General features: G+C 49.9%; 1 protein-coding gene across 3 annotated transcripts; it reads right to left on the minus strand.

Annotated features, from left to right (window-relative positions):
- On the minus strand, positions 1–26,118 carry HDGFL2 (HDGF like 2). Of its 3 annotated transcripts, none has more exons than XM_053579593.1 (16): positions 25,951–26,118; positions 23,625–23,701; positions 23,392–23,530; positions 13,235–13,435; positions 8,603–8,719; positions 8,422–8,493; positions 7,470–7,626; positions 7,262–7,337; positions 6,823–7,129; positions 4,085–4,188; positions 3,099–3,172; positions 2,733–2,803; positions 2,211–2,312; positions 1,731–1,944; positions 783–909; positions 1–319 (listed from the first exon to the last, which is right to left on the minus strand). In XM_053579593.1, the coding sequence occupies exons 1-16, from the start codon at positions 26,020–26,022 to the stop codon at positions 220–222; spliced, it is 2,010 nt and encodes a 669-aa protein (XP_053435568.1). In that variant the 5' UTR covers positions 26,023–26,118; the 3' UTR covers positions 1–219. The 3 variants fall into 3 exon arrangements, with proteins under 3 accessions (XP_053435568.1, XP_053435559.1, XP_053435551.1); XM_053579584.1 differs by having other exon boundaries at positions 1–316; positions 7,470–7,629; XM_053579576.1 differs by having other exon boundaries at positions 7,470–7,629.
- Positions 26,119–26,125: the final 7 nt, after the last annotated feature.

Raw genomic sequence — 26,125 nt, forward strand, 5'->3', positions numbered from 1 at the left:
TTTCTTTTTTCATTAAAAAAACCTTTATAGTCATTTCATGTCGGTTTGAAATCACAGAAATTAGGCAGAAAAAAACCCAAGGGGACAAATACAAACAAACAGCACAGCATTTCCCCAAAAGTTCTCTGCTTCCCTGGGAGGCTGTGAAGGACGGGGCAGGCCTACAGGCATCTACTGTGGGCTGAGCTTGGGGTAGGGGCTGGCTCGGCTGCCTGCAGCTCAGCTCTCCTCATCCAGGGATTCCGAGTCCATCCGTGACCTCTCATGTTCCTGCTGGTCACTCCCAGGCCCGTCCAGGTCAGGACCCTCCTGCAGGCTGCTGATGGGGACACAGCAAAGGTGGCATGAGGTGCTCCCAAGCCACCCCCCAATCTCTGGGACCATCAGGATGGGGACCTCAAGGACAGCTGTGCCCCAAGTCTAGCACCCAAGCCCCCGTAACACTTTTCCATCTGTCTCTCCTCCATCACCCACCAGAGAGGCTGCAATGTCCCAAGGGCCAGCCAGGCCCAGTGCAGGCCAGCCACTCAAATGTTTACTCTGCCTGTTGGGGCCATTCTGGAGGGTCAGCAAGAAGCCACCTGCCCAAGAGGCAGAGCCCTGGCGGCTCAAAGCCCTCAAGTCACCTTGGTAGAGGCCAGCAGGAAGAAGTGCCAGCCAGCTGGGTCCTGGGGGCCAGCCATAAAAGTGGAGGTGACTTCCCTTGGGACCCTTTCTAGACTAGCAGGGCTCAGCCCAATGTGAGAAGCTCAGACACGGGGCTGCACTGGCCTGTGACTTACTCGCCATGTAGGTCTTCAGAGGAACCGCCCCTCTGCCCCTCCGAGTCCTGGCCCTCCTCAAGTTCCTTGTCCTCCAGACTCTCCCCCTTCTGGGATGTGGCCTCACCATTCACCGGAGCTGAAAGATCTGGGTGGGACAGAGAGATCATGGGCTACTGCTGGGCTCCAGTTGGGGATTCCTCCACCTTCTCCATCAAGAGCCATGTCAGCTTGGAGACAGGGCCCTGAAGGACCCTCAGCACCCTTCACGCATCCTGGGGTGGGGTCGCACTGGACATTGTGGCCCATCGAGTCCCTGTCCACTCTGATGCCTACAGCTGCCCAGTGCAGTAACCTGTTTTACCTGCTACTCCCCTGCCAGCCTGCAAGCACACCCTGGCCTGAGCATCATCAGAAGGGCTGCTCTGAGCACCTGTAATTGGGAATGTCTGATCCCAGAAGCACCCTTGGCCACCATCCCTGCTGGACACACCTTCTGTCTCCTCCCAGCCCATCCACGGCCCAGCAAGTTCAGCTGAGGCCTTTGTCCCCCCAAATCTTCACTGACTGCCTTCGCGGGGCATGACTCACTCCTGAGCCCTGCTACATGCACAGCCCTCATATCTGTTTTGAGCTCCACAACCAGCATGGATGTGTGTGTGTGTGTCATGATTCGGCCCCCTCAGCCCCGCAAGTGTGTAGCCCAGGTCACCTGCACCCTGACTGGAACAAGGCATAGCCCAAAAACCCCCTCACTGACTTTCCTGGGGACAGAGTTAGGTCTGTGCTGAGACCCTGACAGGCACACACCATTCCAGCAGGTTTGGGGAAGAAAGCAAAGCTGGACTCCCTCCCAGAAGGTGCTACAAAGCATCTGCCTCTGCACTGGGGAGAGCAAGGCTCAGGGCCCAGACACCCACCCGTCCACCCCTCACCAGTGCTTGGCTAGCCCATCTGCCCGCCCCTCACCAGTGCTTGGCTCATCCTCCACCTTCCCTTTTGGCGCTTCCTCCCCGGCCAGCTTATCCTCGGCCTTCTCTGCTTCAGCCTTCTCCTTCTCTGTTCCAGTCTTGTTTGCTTTCTGCACTGCCTCGATCTTGGGCCCCAGGACCCGGGACTTGAGCCGGGTATAGACTTCTGCTGCCTTCTCCATCACATCCTTGTTGGCTTTATAACGGCGAATCTGGCCATGAAGAAGCCCGATTGACCAAGCACAGCTGGCCTTACTCCCCCAGCTCCAAGACCCCATCTCCATCTACCCCCAGCAATGCCACCCCTCCTGGCCATGACTCCCAGGAGTGTAGCTCCGTGGCCCCAGTACCTCTGCCCACCAGCCCACTGCTTCCTCAATGACAGCTGCTCTGCCAGGAACTCAGTTTCCAGGCAGATGCCAACTCCCTGCTGCACCCCACCTGCCACCATCACCTTCTGCCTGTGTTCCCACAATACCTTCTTCAACGTGGCCACCACATCTGTGTTCTTTTGCAGAATCTGTGAGGTCACTTGTAAGGTGCCCAGCTCCTCTAGTGCGCTCAGACATCTCTTTATGTCCTGTCGGATGGGGTGGGGATGAGGAGAGACAGCATGGCCAAGGAGGTCCCAGAGGCCCTGCTGTGGAGGGAGGAACTTTCTCCCTCCCTGTGGAGATGGCTGGCTGTATAGAACTGCACCGCCTTCCCACCCCCTTCAAAGCGGTGGGGACTCTGGGAACAGGCGGTCCCTGGGGTGGGAAGGCTGGGACCAGCTGTGGCACCACCTGCTGGGGAGCTGAGCACTGCACTCAGGACAGGAGACCCCCACATGCTTATAAGCAACAGGAATGGGGACCCCAACCTGACTCATCTGTGGAGCCCTGGATTTGTCTCAATTTCCCAGGACACTAGGAAGCCTGGATGGAAGGTGGTAGAGGGGACTGCTTGGCTCAGGGAAGTGGCTGTGCTGTGCTCCCTGGGATCCCGAGGAGATTCTTACCGGGCTGTCAACCTTCAGGGCGAACTTGATCTCACTGTGTAGCTTCTGAAGCTTCTCCTCCACAGAAGGTTCTGGGACCAGAAGAGAGAATGCTGCCAGGCCTGGGCAGGGCCATGGAGTTCCTAGGTGACCAGCTGGCTTGAGGCAGTAGCTTAAGACCCTCTGGAGGAGTCACTGGGAGGGGGGGTCCCAGTCTATACACATGCTGGGTCCTGCTCAGTCCCCCAGCCCTGCACATACTCTAGGGGGCCCTGTTGCAGAGCACCCTTTTTAGGAACAGGACTGTATCACAAGCTGAATCACAGCCTTTCCTTCCTCCCTTCAGCGATCACAGGCTATAAGGGGCCAGAGCAGCCAGGCCCTCACCTTTCTTCTTCTCCATCTTCCTGTCCACCGAGTACCCTTCAGACCGCTTCCGGGTTCGTTCCACCTTCACAGGCCTGTGGAGAGGTGCTTCCCTCAGAAGGACCCTGACCAGTGTCCATGTAGCCCCCTCCCACTGAGGGTCCAGGGCCTAAGGAGGGTGGGCCTGCACCTGTTGCAGTAGGAAACCTTTAGGAAGCCTCAGAAGCTGGGAAGGAGGTGAGGAGGGGTCAAGGCCCTGTCATAACCCAGGTCTAGGGTAGAGGCCAAAGGAAGCTACACACTTTGAGCTGACTCAGACATGAGCCTGCCCTCTGGTTCCTACAGATAAACAACATGAAATCCTAGAACTCTTTTCTTTTACATGTGGCAAAGGGCTGGCTGTGTAAAACCAAGTGAATGAGGTATTAAATCATGACACTCATGAACAAAAGCCAGTGCATTACTGAGGCTCAGTTCTGAGTGCCCCTCCACACTAGGCTGCTGGCCCACACCCCAAGTTCCCACCAGGAAGGTCTGTGCACTGATAGTTGGAATTCCATATACAAAATGGGCCGGAAGATGGCTGTCTCCGCACCTTGGTGGGTCTCAAAATTAAAACTACTGGGCTAGGCACAGTTTCTCAGCCTCAGCACTGAGAACACTTAGGCCCAGATTGTTCTCTGAGGAAGGGCTGTCCTGGGCACCGCAGGGCACTGATCAGCACCCCTCACCTCTACCCACTGTGTGCCCCATTCCCCAGCTATGACACCCATGAATGTCCACAAATATTGCCCAGCATACCCTAGGGGCAGGATCACTTCAGGTGAGACCCCTTCCCTAAGGGGAAGACCACAGCCCTGTGTAGTGGTTCCTACACAATCTGCTTGGCCTCAAGAACTGGAAATTTCAGCTGGAGCTGCCCCCCAAGACAAAATCCAGAAGCCTCTCTTGTGAAGGATGTGGGGCGGAGGCCCCTGGGGTATGGAAGATGCAGAGCAGGGGCTCACTTGGCTCGGGGCTTCTCCTCAGGCCTCCCTCTCTTCTCTTTCTGGCTGGGTTTCCTGGTAGGCTCTGCACCTTGCAATTGCAACTTCTTGGATGATTTCTTTGCCTACAGCAGCAGAGAAGGGGGGTGGTTGGAGCAGTGGGAATAGGGGTATGGATAGGCTCAGACCCCTGAACCTCAAGGTATAGTGGAACTCTCTGTTACCCCTCCTCTTTGTGTGAGGTGGTAGGCCGGGTCGGAGGGGAAGAGGCCGAAACACCTCCTGGGCCAGGAGTACCATCCCCATTCTGTGGCAAAAGGGAGTGAAAAGGCTCGGCGCCCATAGCTCAGCAGTTAGGGCACAGGCCACATGCACCAGGGCTAGTGGGTTCGAACCCAGCCAGAGCTTGCTAAACAAACAAAAAAATAGCTGGTGTCGTGGCAGGCGCCTATAGTCTTGGCTACAAGAGAGGCTGAGGCAAGACAATTGCTTAAGCCCAAGAGTTTGAGGTTGCTGTGACACCATGGCACTCTACTGAGGGCGACATAATGAGATTCCATCTCAAACAAAAAAAAAAAAGGGACCGACAAGGAGAGAAGAGGGCATTCTTCCTGCTTCTCCCAAAAAAGGCAGGCCTGGTCCAGGGGTCACCATCATGAGGTCTCTGGGCCTTGGTCTAAAACAGTGATTTTTAACCAGTATGCTGAGAACATTTTTAATTTTCTCTTGTTTTTTTTTTGTTGAAACAGAGTCCCACCCTATCCCCCTGAGCAGAGTGCAGTGGTGTCATATCTCACTGCAACCTCAGACTCGGGCTGTGGGCATTTGGAAGCCACTGGGATTATAGGTGCTCACAGTGGTGCCTAGCTAGATTTTTCCATTTTTTTCATGAGTTGGGGTCTCACTCTCACTCAGGCGAGTCTCGAACTCCTGAGCTCAAGCAATTCTCCCTCCTCAGCTTTCCAGTGCTGGGATTACAGGTGTGAGCCCCCACGCCTGGCTGATTTTCTTTCTTTTTTAAAATCCATTTATTTATTTATCTTTTTATTGAGACAGAATCTTACTTTGTGACCCTCGGTAGAATGCCATGGCAGCACAGCTCACAGCAACTTCCAACTCTTGGGCTCAAGCGATTCTCTTGTCTCAGTCTCCCAAGTAGCTGGAATTACAGGTGCCCACCACAATGCCCTTTTTTTTTTTTTGATAGAGACAACGTCTCGCTATAGTTCAGGCTGGTCTTAAACTCCTAAGCTCAGGGAAATCTACCCGCCTTGGCCTCCCAGAGTGCTAAGATTACAGGCGTGAGCCACCACACCCAGTCCAGGAAAATCTTTAAAACTCATTAATTAAATTATTTTTGAAAGAAGTTCAAAGCACAGTAAGTATATATTTTTTTTTTATCATCATATTTAAGTGGGCCATGAGATAAAAAAAAGGTTGAAAAACACTGGTTTTGGCAGTGCCCGTAGCTCAGTGGGTAGGGTGTCAGCCACATACCACCGAGGCTGTGGGCTGAGGCTCACGGGTTTGAACCCAGCGTGGACCAGCTAAAATCAACAATGACAACTGCACCAAAAAAATAGCTAGGCGTTGTAGTGGGTGCATGTAGTCCCAGCTACTCAGGAGGCTGAGGCAAGAGAATCACTTAAGCCCAAGAGTTTGAGGTTGCTGTGAGCTGTGACGCCATAGCACTCTACCCAGGACAATATAGTGAGACTCGGTCTAAAAAAAAAAAAAGAAAGAAAAAGAAAAACATTGGTCTAGAACAGGCGTCCTCAAACTGTGGCCCATGGGCCACATGAAGCAGTGTGAATTGTATTTGTTCCCATTTTGTTTTTTACTTCAAAGTAAGATATGTGCAGTGTGCATAGGAATTTGTTCATAGTTTGTTTTTAACTATAGTCCGACCTGCCAACGGTCTGAGGGACAGTGAATTGGCCCCCCGTTTAAAAAGTCTGAGGATGCCTGTTCTAGAAGGTCAGACTGTGGATTCACGCCAGCCAGCGCCACAGGTGAGGAGCTTGACGGGGCCTATAGTCACAGTGGGCCTGACAGCCACCATTACCCCTCAGAGGCATCCCACTACTACCAAACTCACCCCACAAGCTGCTCCCACCAGTGGGAGGGTACCAGTGAGCACCTGAATCAGGGCCCATACCTCCTCTGCCCATAGCCCTCCATGACTCCCACCTCCTCCTGAGTCAAAGCCCAAGTCCTCCCCATGGCCCACCAGGTCTTGCATGATCCTCCATCCCCTCTACCCTTCCTTCCTTCCTCTTTCTCTCTCCTCACTCTGTTCTAGCCACATGGGCCTCCTTGCTATGCCTCCAAAACCCCAGGTGTGGTCCTGTCCCAGGGCCTCTGCACTGGTTGAGCCTCCTGCCTAGAACATCTCTCCCCCTAGATATCTTCACAGATTTCCTCTTGCTTCATTAGGATACTTCCTTAAATCTGAACACAAGCCTTTGGGATCTATTGACACCTTAGGGTCTACCCTATTTAAAACAGGTAAACACACACTATTCTTTTCAGCAATGAACACTCCAGAAAACAATGTACACAACAGTCCCTCCCGTGGATGTCACCTCTTCCAGGACAGGGGTTTCTGGGTTCCTGTGCTGTTATGCTTTATCCCTGGCACCTGTGACCGTGTGTCACACCCAACAATTGCTCAATAAATGTGTGGAGTGAAGGCAGGGACTTGTAGGCTGCAGCCACAGCCCAGGTGAGGAAGGGGAGGGCGCCAGGGAGGGGCCCACCTCTCTTTCCAGCTCGCCCTCAGGCTCTGAGTCAGAAGAGGACTGGGGGCCCCGGCCACGGCCCTTGCGTCCCCGCTTCTTGACAGGCTCCTCCTCATCCCTGAGCTCCTCGCCACTGCTGCCGCCACTGCCCCCTCGCTCAGCCTCTCCGCGCTCAGCCCGCTCTCGCCGTCGCTCCTTCTCTTCCTTCTCCTGCTCCCGCAGTCGCCGCAGCTCCTCTTCCTGTTCGCGACGCCGCCGGGCCTCCAGCTCTCGCCGTCTAGCCTCGTCCCGCCGTTTCCACTCACTGATGCGGTCCACCTCCTCACTGTGGGACAGGGGAGGGTTGGGCTCCTGTTCCTGGGAGATCCTCAGCACCAGCCCCCAAGCATGCCTGGCTCCTGCACCTGTGGCCCTGGCTGATGGATGGCCCTCTCCCCAGAAATAACCTTATACCCACCTGTCGCTGCTTGAGCTAGATGGGGGCCTTTCAGGCTTTGGTTTCCGGCCTCGAGGCTTTGGGGGAGGCTTCTCAGCTTTGGGAAAAGGAGGGGGAGACTGTCACAGCACTGTCTCCCAGAGCTGCATGGGCTTCTGGGGAGGAGGGCTCCAAGGGTTCCCCAGGAGAGGCTAGGCTGAGAGGGCCGTGGACACAGGGTGGGCCCTACCTGGCTTCCGGCCCCGTGGAGGCTTCTTGACAGAAACATCCGAGTCGGAGGAAGAAGAGGAGGTGGAGGAGGAGGATGCTGACCTCCCCACAGCCACTGGCTCAGCCTTGGCCCCATCAGAATCTGCTTTGGAGTCTGAATCTGAGGCTGAGGGCACCTTCTGGGGACAAGCAGGGATGGCAGGAGTGTGGAGAAGGGCAGCAGCACAAGGCCATGCCAGGCCCACCTCTGCACCCCCACAAGCTCCTCGGGGCTCAGCACTGAGCCCGCCCACGTTGCCTGCAAACTTGCCTCACCCCCGAGTGAAAACCAGGGATCATAGCCTACCCAAGGTACTTTGGGAAACCATTGGGCCACTCAGCTCGGAGCTCATCAGTGAAGTGAGGGTACTCTGGGTCCCCAGGTCTCCCAATGACAAGATCTTTACTTTGTGCAACATCTTGTGTGGAGGCCAAATGAGATAAACTGCTCTCTGCTGGCTTTATGTCCAGAGCACCCTGGACCAAAGTACACACAAATATGAAGGCGCAGCACACAGGCACACACAGGCACCACACACACATGCACAGATATACATATGAGTACAAATATAAGCATACACACTAGTGTACAGACATATAACACACTCATACATGTGCACACGTAATGGACACACATGCACATTAACAGTACATACACTCTCTTACATACAGCGCCTTCCAGACTGCTTCGATCCCATCCAATGCCAAATTCTAGAAACCTGTTTCCTAAACCAGCTTGTGAGCTCCCTTAGGAGCAGTGTAGCTTGCCAGCTACTTCCTGGGGGAACTGCTGAGCACACAGGAGCACTCCATATCAGACCACGGGTCTGCCCGTGGCCCATGCCCTAGCCCCCTCCAAAAACGACAGAGCTGGTGACCAAGAAGAGCTCTACAAGTGAGCATGGGCAACGAAAAACCCAAATACACTCTACCTTTTTCTTTCGTCCTCCCAGGGAGCCCCGCCGTGGTGCCCGGACCACTGCTTTCTTCTCAGGGGTGAAGTCCTGGGTGGGGAGAAGTGAGCCAAATGGGATGCACTGGCAGCCACCACTGGACTCCCACTTGTGCATACCCACTTCTGCTGCCCTCCCAAGGTGTCAACCACCTGCTCACCTGGTCACTGGTTTTCTCTGACTCAGAGGAACTTTCTGAGTTTTCCTCTTCGGATGGGGACACGCTGGCTTGATCCAAGTCACTGGAGGCCTTTCGAGCTCGTTTCGAGACTGACATCTGGAAAAGAAGCCACCCAAATATATCAGTGAAAAAGCTATGCTCTCACCAGAAAGTCCTGACTACTCACAGCCTGGGTATAGCTGAAGTCATAGAACCTTCATGGGGCATCAGGAACCTCTCTAAGAATCTAATAAAAGCCATGGATCTTCATCCCTGAGGGCACTATCCTCAGTAAGAGATGCTAGACATAGGACAAATCCTGTGGATTCCACTCCTAGGAGGTCCCTAGAACTGCCAGAGCCACAGAGACAGAAAGTAGAAGGGGGAGTGCCAGCGGAGGGGAATTAGTGTTTCATGGGGACAGAGTTTCAGTTTAGGAAGATGAGAAAGTTCTGGAGACGGAGGGTGGCAATGGTCGCACAACAACATGAAAGTGCTTAATGCCACTGAGCTGTGCACTTCAGAATGGCTAATTTTATGTTACATGAATTTTACTCCATAAAAAACATAAAATGTATATACACACTCAAACACAAAATTCTGCATTCTATTTCAGGGGTTCATGAGCTCCCTGAAGTCTGCCCCCAAAAGCCAACTTACTAGTTTTTTTATTTTTTTTGAAACAGAGTCTTGCTTTGCTGCCCAGGCTAGAGGGCTATGGCATCAGCCTAGCTCACTGGGGTTGGGAACCCTTCCACAGGGGCTAGTGTCAAGAGTCTGGCATGTCATTTAACCTATAAGATGCTTTTGAAAGGAGGTCTTCTAGCTGCTATCAAGAAAGGTAAATGTGAAGCCCTGATCTGGGGCTAGGTGGAAAGGCACTGACAAAAAATGTGACCTGAAGGAAGAGCACAAAGATGGGCCCTCCATGATACCACAGCCCCCTGGATCAAGGAAAGGGATGCTGAAAGTGTGCTACTGTGTGGGATTATGAATGAAAAGGTCTTTTAAAGTTTTCCTTACTGCTATTAAAAGGAGCTGTAATAATAACTTACATTTTTGTAATGCAAAGTTGGCAAAAAATTGGAAGGAATATACACCAAACTATGAATACTGGTTATCTCTAATTGATGGAGTGGGAGGATTCATTTTCTAAATATTTCTGTTTAGTGGTAAGCAGGGACTTTTTTTTTTTTTGACAGTCTCACTCTGTCGCCTTGGACAGAGTGGTGTGGCACCATCATAGCTCACACCAACTTCAGTCTCTTGGGCTGAAGAGATCCTCTTGCCTCAGCCTCCCAGAGGTGTGCACCACAATACCCAATGAGTTTTTTGTTTTTTTGTTTTATTTTGCTTTTGAGACAGAGTCTCAAGCTATCGCCCTGGGTAGAGTGCTACGGCATCATAGCTCAAAGCAACCTCAAATTCTTGGGCTCAAGCGATCCTTCTGCCTCACTTTTTCTATTTTTAGTAGAGACAGGGTCTTGCTTTTGCTCAGGCTGGTGTTGAACTCATGAGCTCAAGCTATCCAACCCTCTCGGCCTCCAAAAGAGCTGGGATTACAGGCATGAGCCACTGCGCCTGGCCATAAGCAGGGACTTTCAAAAAATAATGCTGGCAGTGCTCATAACTCAGTGGGTAGGGTGCCGGCCACATACACGGAAACTGGCGGGTTCGAACCTGGCCTAGGCCAGCTAAAACAACAATGACAACTACAACAACAAAAAATATATAGCCAGGCGTTGTAGTGGGTGCCTGTAGTCCCAGCTGCTTGGGAGGCTGAGGCAAAAGAATTGTTTAACCCCAAGAGTTTGAAGTTGCCATGAGCTGTGACACCATGGCACTCTACCCAAGACGACAGCTTGAGACTCTGTCTCAAAAAAAAAAACAAAAGAAAGAAAAACTAATAATACTAATGCTAAGTGTATCATAAAAAGTTGGAGGGAAAATTACCCAGCAATCTAATAAGATATGAATTAGAATTCATTTATATCATAGACTACTTCTAGACCATTAAAAACTTCATTTTAGGGTGGCGCCTGTGGCTCAGTCGGTAAGGCGCCATCCCCATATACCGAGGGTGGTGGGTTCAAACCCGGCCCCGGCCAAACTGCAACCAAAAAATAGCCAGGCGTTGTGGCAGGCGCCTGTACTCCCAGCTACTTGGGACGCTGAGCTAAGAGAATCGCTTAAGCCCAGGAGTTCGAGGTTGCTGTGAGCTGTGTGATGCCCCAGGCACTCTACTGAGGGCCATAAAGTGAGACTCTGTCTCTACAAAAAAAAAAAAAAACAAAAAACTTCATTTTAAAATAACACATGCCTGGGCATGATGGTTCACACCTGTAATCTTAGCACTCTGGGAAACCAAGGCATGTGAATTGCTTGACCTCAGGAGTTCGAGACCAGCCTGAGCAAAAGAAAGACCCTGTCTCTACTAAAACAGAAAAACTAGCTGGGTGTGGTGGTGGGCACCTGTTATCTCAACTACTCAGAAAGCTGAGGCAGGAGGATCACTTGAACCCAAGAATTTGAGATAGCTGTGAGCTACAATACACCAGCACTCTACATAGGGCAACAGAGAGACTATCTCAAAAACAAAACAAAACATGATGACAAGTAAATGCTCTTAATATTAGGTAAAAAGAAATAAGACACATAATTGTATTACACACTGCCAAGTCTGTACTTTACACAAATACACATCCCTGCATGAAACACAAAGAAATAACCACTGGTTGGCTCAGAAAACCCATCAGATAGTACAGGCATTTTTTTCTGCCTACTCTATGCTTTTTGCATCTTCCACATTACCTATAATAAACATGGTTTGTCATTTTAGAATCAAAGCAAGTGTTATTTTTTAAAATAATGAAGTCAACACCTTATTATTATTTTTTTTAATCACCCTCGATAGAGTGCCATGGTATCACAGTTCACAGCAACCTCCAACTCCTGGGCTTAGGCAATTCTCTTGCCTCAGCCTCCCAAGTAGCTGGGACTACAGGCACCTGCCAGAACGCCCAGCTATTTTTTGTTGCAGTTTGGCCGGGGCTAGGTTCGAACCCTCCACCCTCTGTATATGGGACTGGCACCCTACCCACTGAGCCACAGGTGCTGCCCTCAACACCTTATTCTATCAAAAGAATTTGCTAGGCAGGCAAGGTGGCTCACGCCTGTAATCCTAGCACTTTGGGCTGCAGAGAAGGGTGGATTGTCTGAGCTCATGGGTTTGAGACCAGCCTGAACAAGAGCGAGACTCTGTTTCTAAAAATAGCCAGGCATTGTGGCAGACACCTGTAGTCCTGGCTACTTGGGAGGCTGAGGCAAGAGAATCACTTGAGCCCAAGAGTTTGAGGTTGCTGTAAGCTGTGACACCACAGCACTCTACCGAGGGTGACAAACATAATGAAAATCTGTCTCAAAAAAAAGGCTTGGTGTCTATAGCTCAGTTGCTAGGGCGCCAGCCATATATATGGGAGATGGCGGGTTCAAACCCAGCCCAGGTCTGCCAAACAATAATGACAACTAGCCGGGCGTTGTGGCAGGCACCTGTAGTCCCAGATACTTGGGAGCTTGAGGCAAGATAATCACTTAAGCCCAAGAGTTTGAGGTTGCTGTGAGCTGTGACACCATAGCACTCTACGGAGGGCGACATAACAAAACTGTTTCAAAAAAAAAGAATTTGCTGCTAGAATCTGGTCCTTTCATTCTGCACTCAAATACTTAGTAGCAATCAAAAGGCAGAGGAGTGATTGCATCCAAGAGAACTGAAAATACACATCCACACAAAAACTCATACACAGACATTCACAGCAGCATGATTCATAAAGGCCAAAAAGTAGAAACAACACAAATGGCCATCAGCAAAAGGATATACATGTGGTTCATTCACACAGTAGAATATCACTCAGCCATGAAAAGGAAGGAGGGTCAAACACAAGCCACATGTGGATGGACCTTGAGGACATTGTGCTCAAGAGAAGACTGACACAGAAGGATACACAGTGTGTGGTTCCATTTATGTGAAATGTCCAGAACAGGCTGACCCATAGGGACAGGATGTGGATTCATGGTTGCCAGGGTCTTGGGGAGATGGTGGGGGGTGGCTACTAATAGGGATGGGGTTTCTTTTTAGGGTGATAAAAAATGTTCTGGAATTAGACAGAGGTGATAACTGCATAATTCTGCATATTCTAAAAACAACTGAGTTATATATACTTTGGAAGGGTGAATAACATGGTACAGGTATGTGGATCATATCTCAATTTTTTTTTTTTTTTTGAGACAGAGCCTCAAGCTGTCACCCTGGGTAGAGTGCTGTGGCATTACGGTTCACAGCAACCTCCAACTCCTGGGCTCAAGCAAGTCTCCTGTCTCCGCCTCCCAAGTAGCTGGGACTACATGTGCCCGCCACAACACCCGGCTATTTTTTGGTTGTAGTTGTCATTGTTGTTTGGCAGGCCCAGGCTGGATTCGAACCCACCAGCTCAGGTGTATGTGACTGGCACCTTAGCCGCTTGAGCCACAGGTGCCAAGCCATAGCTCAATTTTTTCAAACACTTATTGAAACAAAATCAAAAGAAAGGCAGGAGAGGGAGACCTCAGACCCACCCTGCTCTGCCCCATCCCTACCTTTAGTGCTGAGGTCTTCCTCTTCAGGCCACTGTTGTCGCTGCTTTTGTCTGAGTCTGAGTCGCTTTCCATCCTGTCACTAGTGGCCGTGGCGGTTACAGCTGTGACAGCCATGACCCCTCGGTCTTCATCATCCTCATCTGCGTCACTCCCACCTACTTGGTCAGCCTCGGGGGCCTCGCTGTCAGAGGAACTCACTGGCTAGAGGGGAAGAGAACAGAGACTGTGTGTCACTAAGAGTCTTGGGTGGGTTTCCCAACTGGAACAACCCAGAAGATAGCAGCCACCAGTAGAGTCTCAAATGTTAGTTCTTGTCTCCTCGATTTACAAATGGGGGAACTGAGGCCCAGAATGTCTATGAGAACCAAGGCTGGAGAGTAAGATAGGTATATATGTGGTGGGCACCAGGATTGGACCATGGGCTTCAGGATTAAATCTTGGGCAAGTGACTTCAGCTTCTCTGTGCCTCATTTTTCATACCCCAGTGATAGGGATAACATGGTTTGGGCTTCAGAGGGCTGTGGCAAGGAAGAAACAGAGGTAGTATGGGTAGCACTTGGGGCAGTGCCCTGACTATGGCAAAGTCAAGTAATGGTTGCTTTTTTATTTTTTAAATCATTCTTCCTTACTTTTATTTTTTTTTGAGACAGTGTCTCCTTTTGTTGCCCCTAGTAGAGTGCTGTAGTGTCATAGCTCACAGCAACCTCAGACTCTTGGGCTCAAGCGATTCTCTTACCTCAGCCTCCTAAGTAACTGGGACTACAGGCACCTGCCGCAATGCCCAGCTATTTTTAGAGATGGGGTTCTCACTCTACCTCAGGCTGGTCTCGAACCTGTGAGCTCAGGCGATTCCCCTGCCTAGGCCTCCCAGAGTGCTGGGATTATAGGCATGAGCCACCCCACCTGACCCTAAATCATTCTCATTATTATGAGGAAGCCAACCTAGGATGAGACCTTCAGGCATCTACCTTCTAGGCACTGCTGTTTCTATTACACTCAAAACACCCACTCAGGCCATAACAGCCACAAAAAATAGCAAACGCTTATAGGATGCTTCTCCTATGCCAGCCGTGTGACTGTGTTCCTTCACACACTTGGCCAAGGGCTGCTGAGCAGTGCTATGTGTCAGCACTGGGCTGCGGGGGGGAATGGAGTAAACAGAAGTGACCATGGCATGGCCCCCTACCCATGGGAGCTAACAATCTGGTGGGGGAGACTAATAATTCCCATTTAAACAGATAAGTGTAACTCCCAATCATGAAAACAACAAATCTGGGCATGTGGTTGTGAGGATTATGAGAGAGTTAGGAGTATCATATTTTGCCCAGAGTGGTCAGGGAAGCCCCTGCAGGGCTGTGACATTTTAGGAGAGGAGCCGTCCCAAGCATGAAAAAGGGTAGAGATTGAGTGCATTCCAGAGAACAGGAATGGCATGAATCAAAGTCCCCTCAGGATCCAGAAGAGACTATATGGCTGGGGCACAGAGAGAAGTGGAGATGGTAAAAAAATGGATGAATGGGCGGCGCCTGTGGCTCAGCGGGTAGGGCGCCGGTCCCATATGCCGGAGGTGGCGGGTTCAAACCCAGCCCCGGCCAAATTTAAAAAAAAAAAAAAAAAAAAAAGAAATGGATGAAGAGGTAGGTCAGGGCTAGATCATTCAGGGTATTATCAAGGACCTAAAAACCAATCAGGCAGATGGCACAATGAAACCCAGGTCATAGGGCTTGCTCAATTTTCTTTCTGAATTCATTCTTGATGCTTTATGTTTGTGGGAGGAAATTTATGAGCCCCAGTTGTATTCAGCTGTCACTCATTCATCCAACAAATACCACAGAATACCTATGTGCCCCCCGCCCCGTACTGGCTGCTGGGGCTAGAGACAAGTAAGACAGGTCACTGTTTGAGGGGAGCTCACAGTCTAATGGGGAGACAGACAAGTAAACACACAGTTATAAGGCAGCATGATGAGGGGGTGCCAGCATAGCTCCCAGGCATGAGGTGCTCAGCAGCACCTGGCCTGGCCACGTCTGCGTATAAAATCTGACAGAGTCATTTCATGTCACTTCTTTTCTAAATAACTGTCATGTTTTGAGAAAAAAGAGACTGAGATTTTTAAAACCACATGCTTTGGAAAAAACCCAAGTGTCTATTAAAAGATTAATAACCAAAACATGGAATAGCTGCATAATAGAATATTACTCAGCTGTAAAAAGAAAGAGGGCTTGGTGCCTATAGCACAGTGGTTACAGTGCCAGCCACATACACCAAGGCTAGTTTGAACCCAGCCCAGGCCAGCTAAACAATGACGACTGCAACAAAAAAGAGCCAGGCATTGTGGCAGGTGCCTGTAGTCCCAGCTACTTAGGAGGCTGAGGCAAGAGGATCGCTTAAGCCCAAGACTTTGAGGTTGCGTGAGCTGTGGCGCCATGGCACTCTACCCAGGGTGACATAGTGAGACTTGTCTCAAAAAAAAAAAAAGAAAGAAAGAGGCTCCGACACAGGCTTCTGAACCCAGAAGATGTGACAGTAAGAGAAGCCAGACATAAAAGGCTACACGGAGTGATAATTTATATGAAAAGTCCAGGATAGGCAAATCCATAGAAATAGAAAACAGCTTACAAATTGCCAGGGGCTACAGGAAGAAGAGACTGGGAGGTGACTGCTAACAGGTACAGCTTTCTCTCTGAGGTGATAAGAATGTTCTGGAAATTAGTGGTGATAACTGCCCAACATTTAATGCATAAAAGCCACTGTAGGGTATACTTTAAAATGGTGGATTTTATCTCATGTGAATTTTACTTCATTAAAAAAAAAATTATGAGGCTCGGCACCTATAGCTCAAGCAGCTAAGGTGCCAGCTACATACACCAGAGCTGGCGGGTTCGAAACCAGCCCAGGCCTACCAAACAACAATGACAACTACAACTAAAAAATAGCCGGGCATTGTGGCGGGCACCTGTAGTCCCAGCTACTTGGGAGGCTGAGGCAAGAGAATCGCTTAAGCTCAAGAATTTGAGGTTGCTGTGAGCTGTCATGCCACAGCACTCTACCCAGAGCAACAGTTTGAGGCTCTGTCTCAAAAAAAAAATATATATATATATGAGTAAAGAAAACCACATTCCTTTGATGTGATTACAGTGGGGTGCAATGGATGGCAGGGGATAAGCATGCTGGCTAGAAAAAAAAGCAAGAGGGAGGAGAGTGTGAGAATAGGCAAGAGGCATCTCAGGGAGTGCATAGACCCTGAGACTACAAAGGAAAAGCAGAGAGGCTCAAGTACCAGGGGTCAGAGATGCACAGCCAGAGGAGGGAGGAGACCTGGTACAGGATGGGGGCAGATGCTGGTGGCCAGGCCAGCATATCAGAGTAGAGATGCCAGGACAGAATGGAAATGGGCTAGGCAGAAGACGACGTGGGCCATTCTTTTTTTTTTTTGCAGTTTTTGGTTGGGGCCCGGGTTTGAACCCACTACCTCTGGTATATGGGGCCAGCGCCCCACTCCTTTGAGCCACAGGTGCCACCCCTGGGCCATTCTTTAGTTTCTGCTCCCTCTTCCCCAACCAGGCTTGTTCTCTCTTACAGCCCTTGTTCCTCCCCCACGGAGAGCAAAGGCTGAGCCCACACCAGTCTCCCACACTCGGGCTAACAATCCCAACTCTTGCCTCAGCCTCCCAAGCAGCTGGGACTACAGGCGCCCGCCACAACGCCCGGCTATTTTTTTGTTGTTGCAGTTTGGCCAGGGCTGGGTTTGAACCCGCCACACTCGGCATATGGGGCCGGCACCCTACTCACTGAGCCACAGGCGCCTCCCTAACAATCACAACTCAATAGACAAGAAAAATAAGAACCAGGTGTTGTAACAACCTCACTGCTCAACAATCCCAACTCAATAGACAAGAAAAATAAGAAGCAGGTGTTGTAACAACTTCACTGCTCAGCACCACACCTGTTTTGTCTCCCTTGTGTCACTATGGCCAACAGCCCTTAGGTCCTATCTGTATAAATTTTGACAAGATTAAAAAGAATACTAAGTAGGTCAAGTTACAAACTGAAAATGCTAGGAAAGAATAATAATGCCCTCATGATAGATTTCCCTCCACAGGTTCAGAAGGCTCTCAAGTCTGTTATTTCTCTTTGGAGAACCCTAATAAAGAGAGAAGGAAGGCTGGGTGGAGGGCGGCGCCTGTGGCTCAAGGAGTAGGGCGCCGGTCCCATATGCCAGAGGTGGCAGGTTCAAACCCAGCCACGGCCAAAAAAAAAAGAAAAAAAAAAAGGCTGGGTGGGATGGCTTACACCTGTAATCCTAACACTCCTGAGAGGCCCAGGCAGGAAGACTGCTTGAGCTCAGGATTTCAAGACCAGCCTGAGCAAGAGTAAGACCCCGGCTCTACTACAAATAGAAAAATTAGCTAGGTGTTGTGGCAGGCACCTGCAGTCCCAGCTACTTGGAAGGCTGAGGCAAGAGGATCACTTGAGCCCAGGGGTTTGAGGTTGCTGTGAGCTATGTTATGATGATGCCACGGCACTCTACCCAGGGTGACAAAGTGAGACTCTGTCTAAAAAAAAAAAAAAGGGAGAGAAAGGAGATTCTACCTCCATTTTTCATGAGTGTAGCAGCAACTCAGAGGTTAAGAGACTGGATGGCTGGCCCAAGGGTCTTCCACAGGAAGAGCAGGTCAGTACGATAGTCCTAAGAGCTACCAGTATTAGTTAAGTGACACAAGGCTCATTGTGCCTCTCTCTGTATAACGGGTAGGAATTATGACCCTGATATTCCAGATGAGAAAAAAGCTGGAGAAAGGCTAAGCAACAGCTCAGGACATATAGGAGGTAGCTGGAGAGCTGTCTACAAGCAGAAACCTGCTGAGGCTGGGGTCACTGGTCACAGCTACCCTTCACTCAAAGTCTCCTCTCACTCTCAACCACCTGTGATTTGTGTCTCTGCAGTCATGGCAGGTGATTAAGAAGAATGTGTGTGTTCCACAAGTGGGGAAAGTGAGGTTCTGGGAAAATGAATAACTTGCCCTTTGTTGTACTTATAGCTAAAGCCTGGACCTCTGCATCTCCTGCAGAGGGGACTGAACCACCTTCTAGCAAAGGTCTGACGAAATCTGATCCACACCAGTGATCTGGAGGACGTGAAGGCTGGCAACAGGGAAGTATCCAAAAATAAAGGCTAAAGCCAGCCAACTTCCAACCATTTCTAGACCCAATGGAGGAATGAACGAGACCCATGGCTTGTTTCTGTCTTGATGGGTCTGGGTCTACAAGGGACTAAACTGGAAAAGGGACAAACCCAGCCTTGCCAACTATCATCACCACAGGCACTGAGCATTTGCTATGTGTCACTGTGCAAGTTGTGTGATGCACTTTTTCTCACTGGATTCTCCCAATAGCCTTGTGAGAGGCTGATGCTATAGTGAGCCTCTGTTTTTACATGAGGAAACTGAGGCTCAGAGAGGACATCAATTCCCAAGATACACAGCAAATACCTAGATCTACCTGCCCACAGCAGGGCTCTTAACCCAGAGGTTCTTCTCCAGGCCTTCTCCTCCAGGGTGTTGCCCCTAGTTTATCCCAGTGAGGATCTCTTGAGGCCGGAGTTTAAAATCAGCCTGGGCTTACTGGGCATCTACCCAGAAGGAAAAAAATCCTTTTATCATAAGGACACTTGTACTAGACTGTTTATTGCAGCTCAATTTACAATCGCCAAAATGTGGAAACAGCCTAAATGCCCACCAACCCAGGAATGGATTAACAAGCTGTGGTATATGTACACCATGGAATACTATTCAGCTATTTAAAAAAATGGAGACTTTACATCCTTCGTATTAACCTGGATGGAAGTGGAAGACATTATTCTTAGTAAAGCATCACAAGAATGGAGAAGCATGAATCCTATGTACTCAATTTTGATATGAGGACTATTAATGACAATTAAGGTCATGAGTGGGGAGGAAAAGCAGAGAGAGGGAAGGAGGGAGAGGGTGGGGCCTTGGTGTGTGCCACACCTTCTGGGGGCAGGACATGATTGCAAGAGGGACTTTACCTAACAAATGCAATCAGTGTAACCTGGCTTATTGTACCTTCAATGAATCCCCAACAATAAAAAAAAATAATAATGATAATAAAAAAATCAGCCTGGGCAACAGAGCAAACCTCATCTCTACAAAAAATACAAAATTAGCCGAGTGTGGTGGTACATGCCTGTAGTCCCAGCTATGTAAGACTGAGGCAGGATTGCTTTCACCTAGGAGTTCAAGGTTGTAATGTGCTGTGACTGTGTTACTGCACTCCAGCCTGGGTGACCGAGGAAGACCCCATCTCAAAAAAAACAAAACAAAAAAAACCTCTGTGCCACACTTTTACCCTGCTGGTGGGACTGCAAACTAATACAACCTTTTTGGAAGGAAGTATGGAGAGACCTCAAAGAACTCAACCTAGACCTCCCGTTTGATCCTGCAATCCCATTACTGGGCATCTATCCAGAAGGAAAAAAAAACTTTTATTATAAAGACATTTGTACTAGACTGTTTATCACAGTTCAATTTACAATCGCTAAAATGGGGAAACAGCCTAAATGCCCCTCAACCCAGGAATAGACTGGCAAGCGGTGGTATATGTATACCATGGAACACTATTCAGCCATTAAAAAAAAATGAAGATTTTGCAGCATTTCTATTAACCTGGATGGAGGTGGAACACATTATTCTTTTTTGTGTGTGTGGCTTTTGGCCGAGGCTGGGTTTGAATCCGCCACCTCTGGCATATGGGGCCGGCGCCCTACTCCTTTGAGCCACAAGGCACCGCCCGGAACACATTATTCTTAGTGAAGCATCACGGGAATGGAGAAGCATGAATCCTACGTATTCAACTTTGATATGAGAACAATTAATGACAATTAATGACATGGTGGGGGATGGGGGAAGGGGAGAGCAGACAGAGAGAGAAGGAGGGAGGGAGTGAAGGAAAGGAAAAGAAAAAAAGGGGGCAGCGCCTGTGGCTCAGTAGCTAGGGCGCCAGCCCCATATACTGAGGGTGGCAGGTTCGCCAAAATGTAACAAAAAATAGCCGGGCATTGTGGCAAGCGCCTGTAGTCCCAGCTACTTGGGAGGCTGAGGCAAGAGAATCATTTAAGCCCAGGAGTTAGAGGTTGCTGTGAGCCATGATGCCATGGCACTCTACCCAGGGCGACAGCGTAAGGCTCTGCCTTAAAAAAAATAAATAAATAAAATAAATAAATAAATATATATATATTTTTTCTTTTTAATATCAGGTATAGCCAGATGAAGTAGAATGATTTTGAAGTATTTCTTCTTTTTCTATTGTCTATAAGATTTGGCATAATCTGTTTTTTGAAATTATCTTCTATTTTTATTTATAAATATTAGTTGTCTATTTTTGAGACTTTGGAAAAAAAAAAGAAGTTAACTGATGTCTCCATACTGAACCTCAGAGTCAAAGCATTCTATGATAGACATACTTTTATCTGACAATGTGAATGTTACATTTTTTACATTATTATTACTATTGCTCAATATTTCATTGCAGCAATCGTCGGATTTCTTTTCTGAATGTATTTATCTTCATTCATTATGAGGTTTTTGTTTCTAGTCCTTATCTTAAACATTGTTACTTTTATTAAATTTTAAGCCTTTTTAATTCTGTGAAGGCAAAAAGTGGAAACCAAATAAACACATGTATATGTACAGAGAAAATAACAAACAAAAAAACTCTGTGCCAAAAGCCTGCCTATGTACTGGCTACATCAAAAGCATCCAAAATAATGCTTGGGAAGAAAAACAGCAAGGCTCCCAAAGCTCAATCCCATACTACTAAATCTATGTCTCTAGAGGCATGTAGGACTCAGGAATCTGCATTTTAAATACCCAGCATTAAGAAGCATAGAAAAGCTAGAGAACCAAAGAACAACAGTAAGTCTGGGTGCAGTGGCTCACACCTGTAATCCTAGCACTCTGGGAAGCCAAGTCAGGTGGATTGCTTGCTCAGGAGTTTGAGACCAGCCTGATCAAGAACGACCCTGTCTTTACTAAAAGTAGAAAAACTGGGGTAAGAGGATCACTTGAGCCCAAGAGTTGGAGGTTGCTATGAGCTATGACACCACGGCACTCTACCCAGGGCAACAGCTTGAGACTCTGTCTCAAAAAAAAGAAAAAAACGGCGCCTGTGGCTCAAGGAGTAGGGCGCCGGTCCCATATGCCAGAGGTGGGGGTTCAAACCTAGCCCCGGCCAAAAACCACAAAAAAAAAAAAAAGAAAGAAAGAAAGAAAAAAAGAGCAACAACAGTAAGCTCCAATAAAGCTACCTCTCAACTCAGGGGTCTGCATAGAGCTCATGTAATTTCTAAAGTGCCCTATTTTTGAATTTCCTTTCCTCGAGGGCAGGCACCTTAGCAAGCTGTGGGTGTCCAATAAATATTAAATGGTATGATGATTCACCAAGAGGTAAGAGGCTTGGGACGTAACCAAAGAGAATTTGAGCTGGGGCCAGAAAAGGATATCATGAAATTCAACTACCTTAAAGGCCTCCTGATCTAATCATCCAAGATGAGGACAAGCAAAGTCTGGAGATATGTGCCAGGCATCAAACCAGAGGAACCTCTGCCTCCTAGACATGTCACAGGTGATAAAAGTAAAATACCACCAATCTGCAGTATCTGTGGGCCCTGCCCCCTTGAGAAGGGGCTGCTAAATCCTCAGTGCTCCAGAGACATCTGTTGAATGAATTCTGAATTCTGGACCATGCACTCCCAGAAGGCAAGGACTGTAACTGACTCACCTAGCATGGCATGTGGCATATAGCAGGTGTCAACATGGAAATGTCTATGGATACATGGAGGTTGCTGTGAGCTGTGATGCCATGGCACTCTACCAAGGGTAACAAAGTGAGACTCTATCTCTTAAAAAAAAAAAAAAGACCTGAGTTCTGAAACAAGACTAGGAGCCACAAAACAAATCCATCCTCCTCTCACAAATGCCAAAGGCTGGATCGCACCCTCGCTGATTCCACTTTCCTCCCCTCAGACCACCTTAGATGTCCTTTTCTTCCCTAACTTCATGCCCACACTGCTAAGTCCTACCCCCTACCCTCTGACATAAACCTCAAAAGCAGTGCTTAAAAGCAGAGGCAGAACAATTCCACATGACAGATTGAGATGAAAAGAAAAAAAAAAAAGAAGCAAACAACTCCAGCTCATCTTCTCATATTCCAAATCACCCCAAAATGCCAAAAGCAAGGCACCCTTCTCCATGGCCTTCTGGCAATTTGATTTCTACTTTTCTAAATTTCTTCCTCTGAGTATTTCCAGACATTGATTTGCCACCAAGATGTCATCTTTATGATGCTCGGCACCTTTTTCCACCTGACTGCAAACTCTTCCATCTACAAACTATCACCTTTTTTTTTTCTTTTGAGACAGAGTCTCAAGCTGTAGCCCTGGGTAGAGTGCCGTGGTGTCACAGCTCACAGCAAGCTCAAACTCTTGGGCTTAAGCGATTCTCTTGCCTCAGCCTCCCAAGCAGCTGGGACTATAGGCGTTCACCACAACGCCTAGCTGTTGTTTGGCTGCAGTTGTCATTGTTGCTTAGCAGGCCTGGGCTAGATTTGAACCCACCACTCTAGGTGTATGTGGCCGGCCCCCTGCCAACTGAGCTACAGGCACCACCCAATCTATTACCTTTTTTACTCAAGTATAAAATCTGGCAGTGACAAGAGTGCTATTGAAAGAAAAAAATTTCTATTCCATAGCAAGCAAAAACTCTGATAAATGCTATAACACTGTTACAAATTCAGGCTAATCCTACAGCAATAGTTCTCACCAGAGGTGAATGTGCACCCACCCTTCTGCCCCCCCAACAGAAATGTAATTGGCAATGTCTGAAGACATTTGTTGTTGTCACAGTGGGGGTGGGGATGCTCCTGATATAGAGTGGGTGGAGGCAGGGATGCTGCTTAGCATCCTGCAATGGCCAGGATAGCCCCACTCCAGAGCAGGATCCAGCCCCCAGTGTCCACAGTGCCTGAGGAAACACCCAAGCCTAGAGTTCTTTTCTCTTCCTAAGTGACAAGGGGAAGCCTCTAGCCCCCAAGGTAAGGAAATACCTGCCTGAGTTCCTGTCCACCCCCAGGGTACTCACTGGAGGAGCACTGTAGCTGGCATGGGGATTGTTCTGGATCTCCCACAGTCCCTCATTGAAGCCTTTCCTCTTGTTAGGTTTCCCATACTTATCTTTACATTTGTCGTAGGGGAACAGGTCCTTGGGTCCCAGGAAGGCTCTAGAGAAAGGAATGACAAGCCAGTTCCAGGTGAGTCAGGCCAACCCCAGGAGGCACTAGAGGGGAAAACCAAGCCCCAGCAGGGAACACTTACGTTTCGTGTGTACCAAAGAAGAAGATGGGGTATTTGTTGGGTGGGGGCTTCACAGCACCATCAGCAATGTCATCAATCTGCAGCAAGAGGCCAGCCAGGCCAATCAGGAGGTGGCTTGAGCCAGGGGGAAAGCTTTACCCACTGACCCAGGAAATCACCCAGAAAATAGCCAAGTTACTTGGGGAAAAGTATGCTAGGGGGCGGCAGCCTTCAATCCAGGAAGATGCATCCCCTTCCAAATAGGAATCTGCATTCTTCTGTATATCCTCCATTGTAAATCTGTCTCCCACCTAGAGTGTTCTCTACCTCAGGAAGAAAGCTGGCTCCAGGGCAGGTGCTTCACCTGAGCAAAGCCAAATATGGCCCAATGAAGCAACCAAGGGGTGGGGCCAAGCTCAGCCTCTAGGAACTCCCAGGACCTTCCCACGCGACTCCTCCCACAAAGAAGCAATAGGCAATCAGCAGACATTGGTCCCCCAGAGGGTGCAGCTAGGAGCTCCAGGGATTCGGAGAGTTGGGGGTGGGCTACAGGGGACAGCACTGGGCATCCAGGAAGTCCCACCCTCTCCCTGCAGGCCCATGGGCTCTGGCAGCTGTCAGTCACCTCCCAACAGGAGGCTAGCAGCCCCTTCACTTCCAATCAGGTGCCTGGAAACATTCTGGTCTAGGAGAGCTGCTAGACAAGGGAGGACAGGGAGGGAAAACCTAGTGCTCTGGAAAGATGAGAATTGGGCAAAGAAGGGAAGTGTCTATAAAGTTTCATCAGTCTGGTCTCCCCCAAGAAAATAAGCATGAGCAAATCAGGTTAGAGTGGGTCCTTCGGTCCCAATTCATTCCTTCTCCACCCACTTCTCCAGCTCCTGGGTGGCTTATAGAACCTTCCCGTCACATTCCATCTTTTCCTTCCCGCTTAGCTTTCTTCTGAGCTGTTTTTTCAAAGTCCTTCCCCTGGGCTCAGCCACAGGCTCCCAGACCAAGCATCCCTGTCCCTGGCAGAAGCATCCCCATTCAGTCTGCTAAGGACCAGCAGGCGTGCCTTTTGGGCCCTGCGTCTCCTCTTACCTCACATAGGACCTACCCTGATCCTGAGGCCTGGACATCCAGGTGGCAGCACCAGCTCCAGGCTCCAACAGCCACCTGGTCAGTCATCCCTGAGCTACCTCCTATGCTGGTTCTGGTCCAGCCCACCCTTCAGCCTTACCCTTTCACTGTCTCTTCCCCACTCCACGCTGCCTGGGCCTTCCACTCCCAGCCCAAAATCTCTTCAGTCCTACCATGCAAATTCCATCAACCTCAGCCCTGGGGCATGTTAGCTCAGAGACCTGGGGATGACAATGGCCTTAGGATGCTGGCTTGCTGCTGACAGGGCCTGGAACTCCACCCACCTGCACACCTAGGACTCCCAGGCTTGAGACACCCTTTAGACCTGAACACTTTGGACTACCTGGGTTCACTGGATCCCAGCTTCCTCCAAAGGAGAACCCAAAGTCCCCTTGGTCAGCCCCCTTCACTCAGTTGCAATCCCACCCCCTTGGACCAGGCCTAGTCTCCATTTCAGGCGTTAGAGAGGAGACCCCTACCCTCAAATCCCCCAGAAACCAGTTTATTCATCCTTCTCACCACAGGGGGCCAGTCTCCAGGCTCCCACCCAATCTAAAGCTGACCCTTTCTCAGGTCCAGTTCTCCCATCCATAGCGACCTTGTGAGCAGAGCCCGCAGCCCTGTTTCCACTCCCACTTCCTTCAGCCACATCGCTCAGGGGACCCAGCATCCCTTGGCCTTGCCTCATAACCATTCCCCACTACTGTCACCCTAATCCCTAAAGCTCCTCTGGTCTTCTGACCTGAGCTTCTCCAGGCCCCACAGCAGAGTGCTTCAGCCTGGGGCACACCCCTCTGATCAGATCTAACCCCATCTTCAAATCCCAAGTTGTCCCCAGACTCCTTGAACTCCCTCAGTCTTGAATCTTGTCCCCTCAGACCACGGACACTCCCCGACTATAGCGCGTGGCTCCCTCAGACCTCGAAAAGCCCAGACCCGTGGCGAGCAGCACCCTAGGCCACGGATACCACCACCCCCCTACCCTGGAGCATGGCTCTCTCAGGCCGACACCCCCCAAACCCTTGACGCACACCTTCCTCAGGCCCGAGACCCCTAGACCCATGGCGCGCGACTCCCTCGGGCCCTGGACACCTCAAGACCCCGGCACGCGGCTCCCTCGGGCCCCGGACACCCCCAGAACCCGGCGCGCGGCTTCTTCAGAATGAGGGGGCCCCCACTGACCCACGCCCCCCCCCCGTCGGGCCCATCTCCCGCGCGGCCTCACCCGGGCCGGCCAGTGGGGATAGCCCTTCATCTTAGCGAACACCAAGTCCCCTGGCTTGAAGGCGTGTGGCATGCTGGCAGAGGGAGGCCCAGGCCGCGGGAAGCGGCGGCAGCGGCGGCAGCGGGAGGCGAAGCCGGGGGCGGGAGCGGGACGCCGAGGGGGCGGAGGGCGGCCG

This window comes from Nycticebus coucang, chromosome 2 (genome assembly GCF_027406575.1).
Source record: "Nycticebus coucang isolate mNycCou1 chromosome 2, mNycCou1.pri, whole genome shotgun sequence".
In the NCBI taxonomy this organism is placed as follows: Eukaryota; Metazoa; Chordata; class Mammalia; order Primates; family Lorisidae; genus Nycticebus; species Nycticebus coucang.

Excerpts from the sequence above, each read along its gene's own strand:
- HDGFL2 (XM_053579576.1), bottom strand. The coding sequence starts at position 26,022 with ATGCCACACGCCTTCAAGCCAGGGGACTTGGTGTTCGCTAAGATGAAG. Across the intron at positions 7,130-7,261 it reads TCTAGCTCAAGCAGCGACAG|TGAGGAGGTGGACCGCATCA; the intron begins GTGGGTATAAGG and ends CCTGTCCCACAG. Across the intron at positions 910-1,730 it reads GGAGGATGAGCCAAGCACTG|ATCTTTCAGCTCCGGTGAAT; the intron begins GTGAGGGGCGGG and ends TGTCCCACCCAG.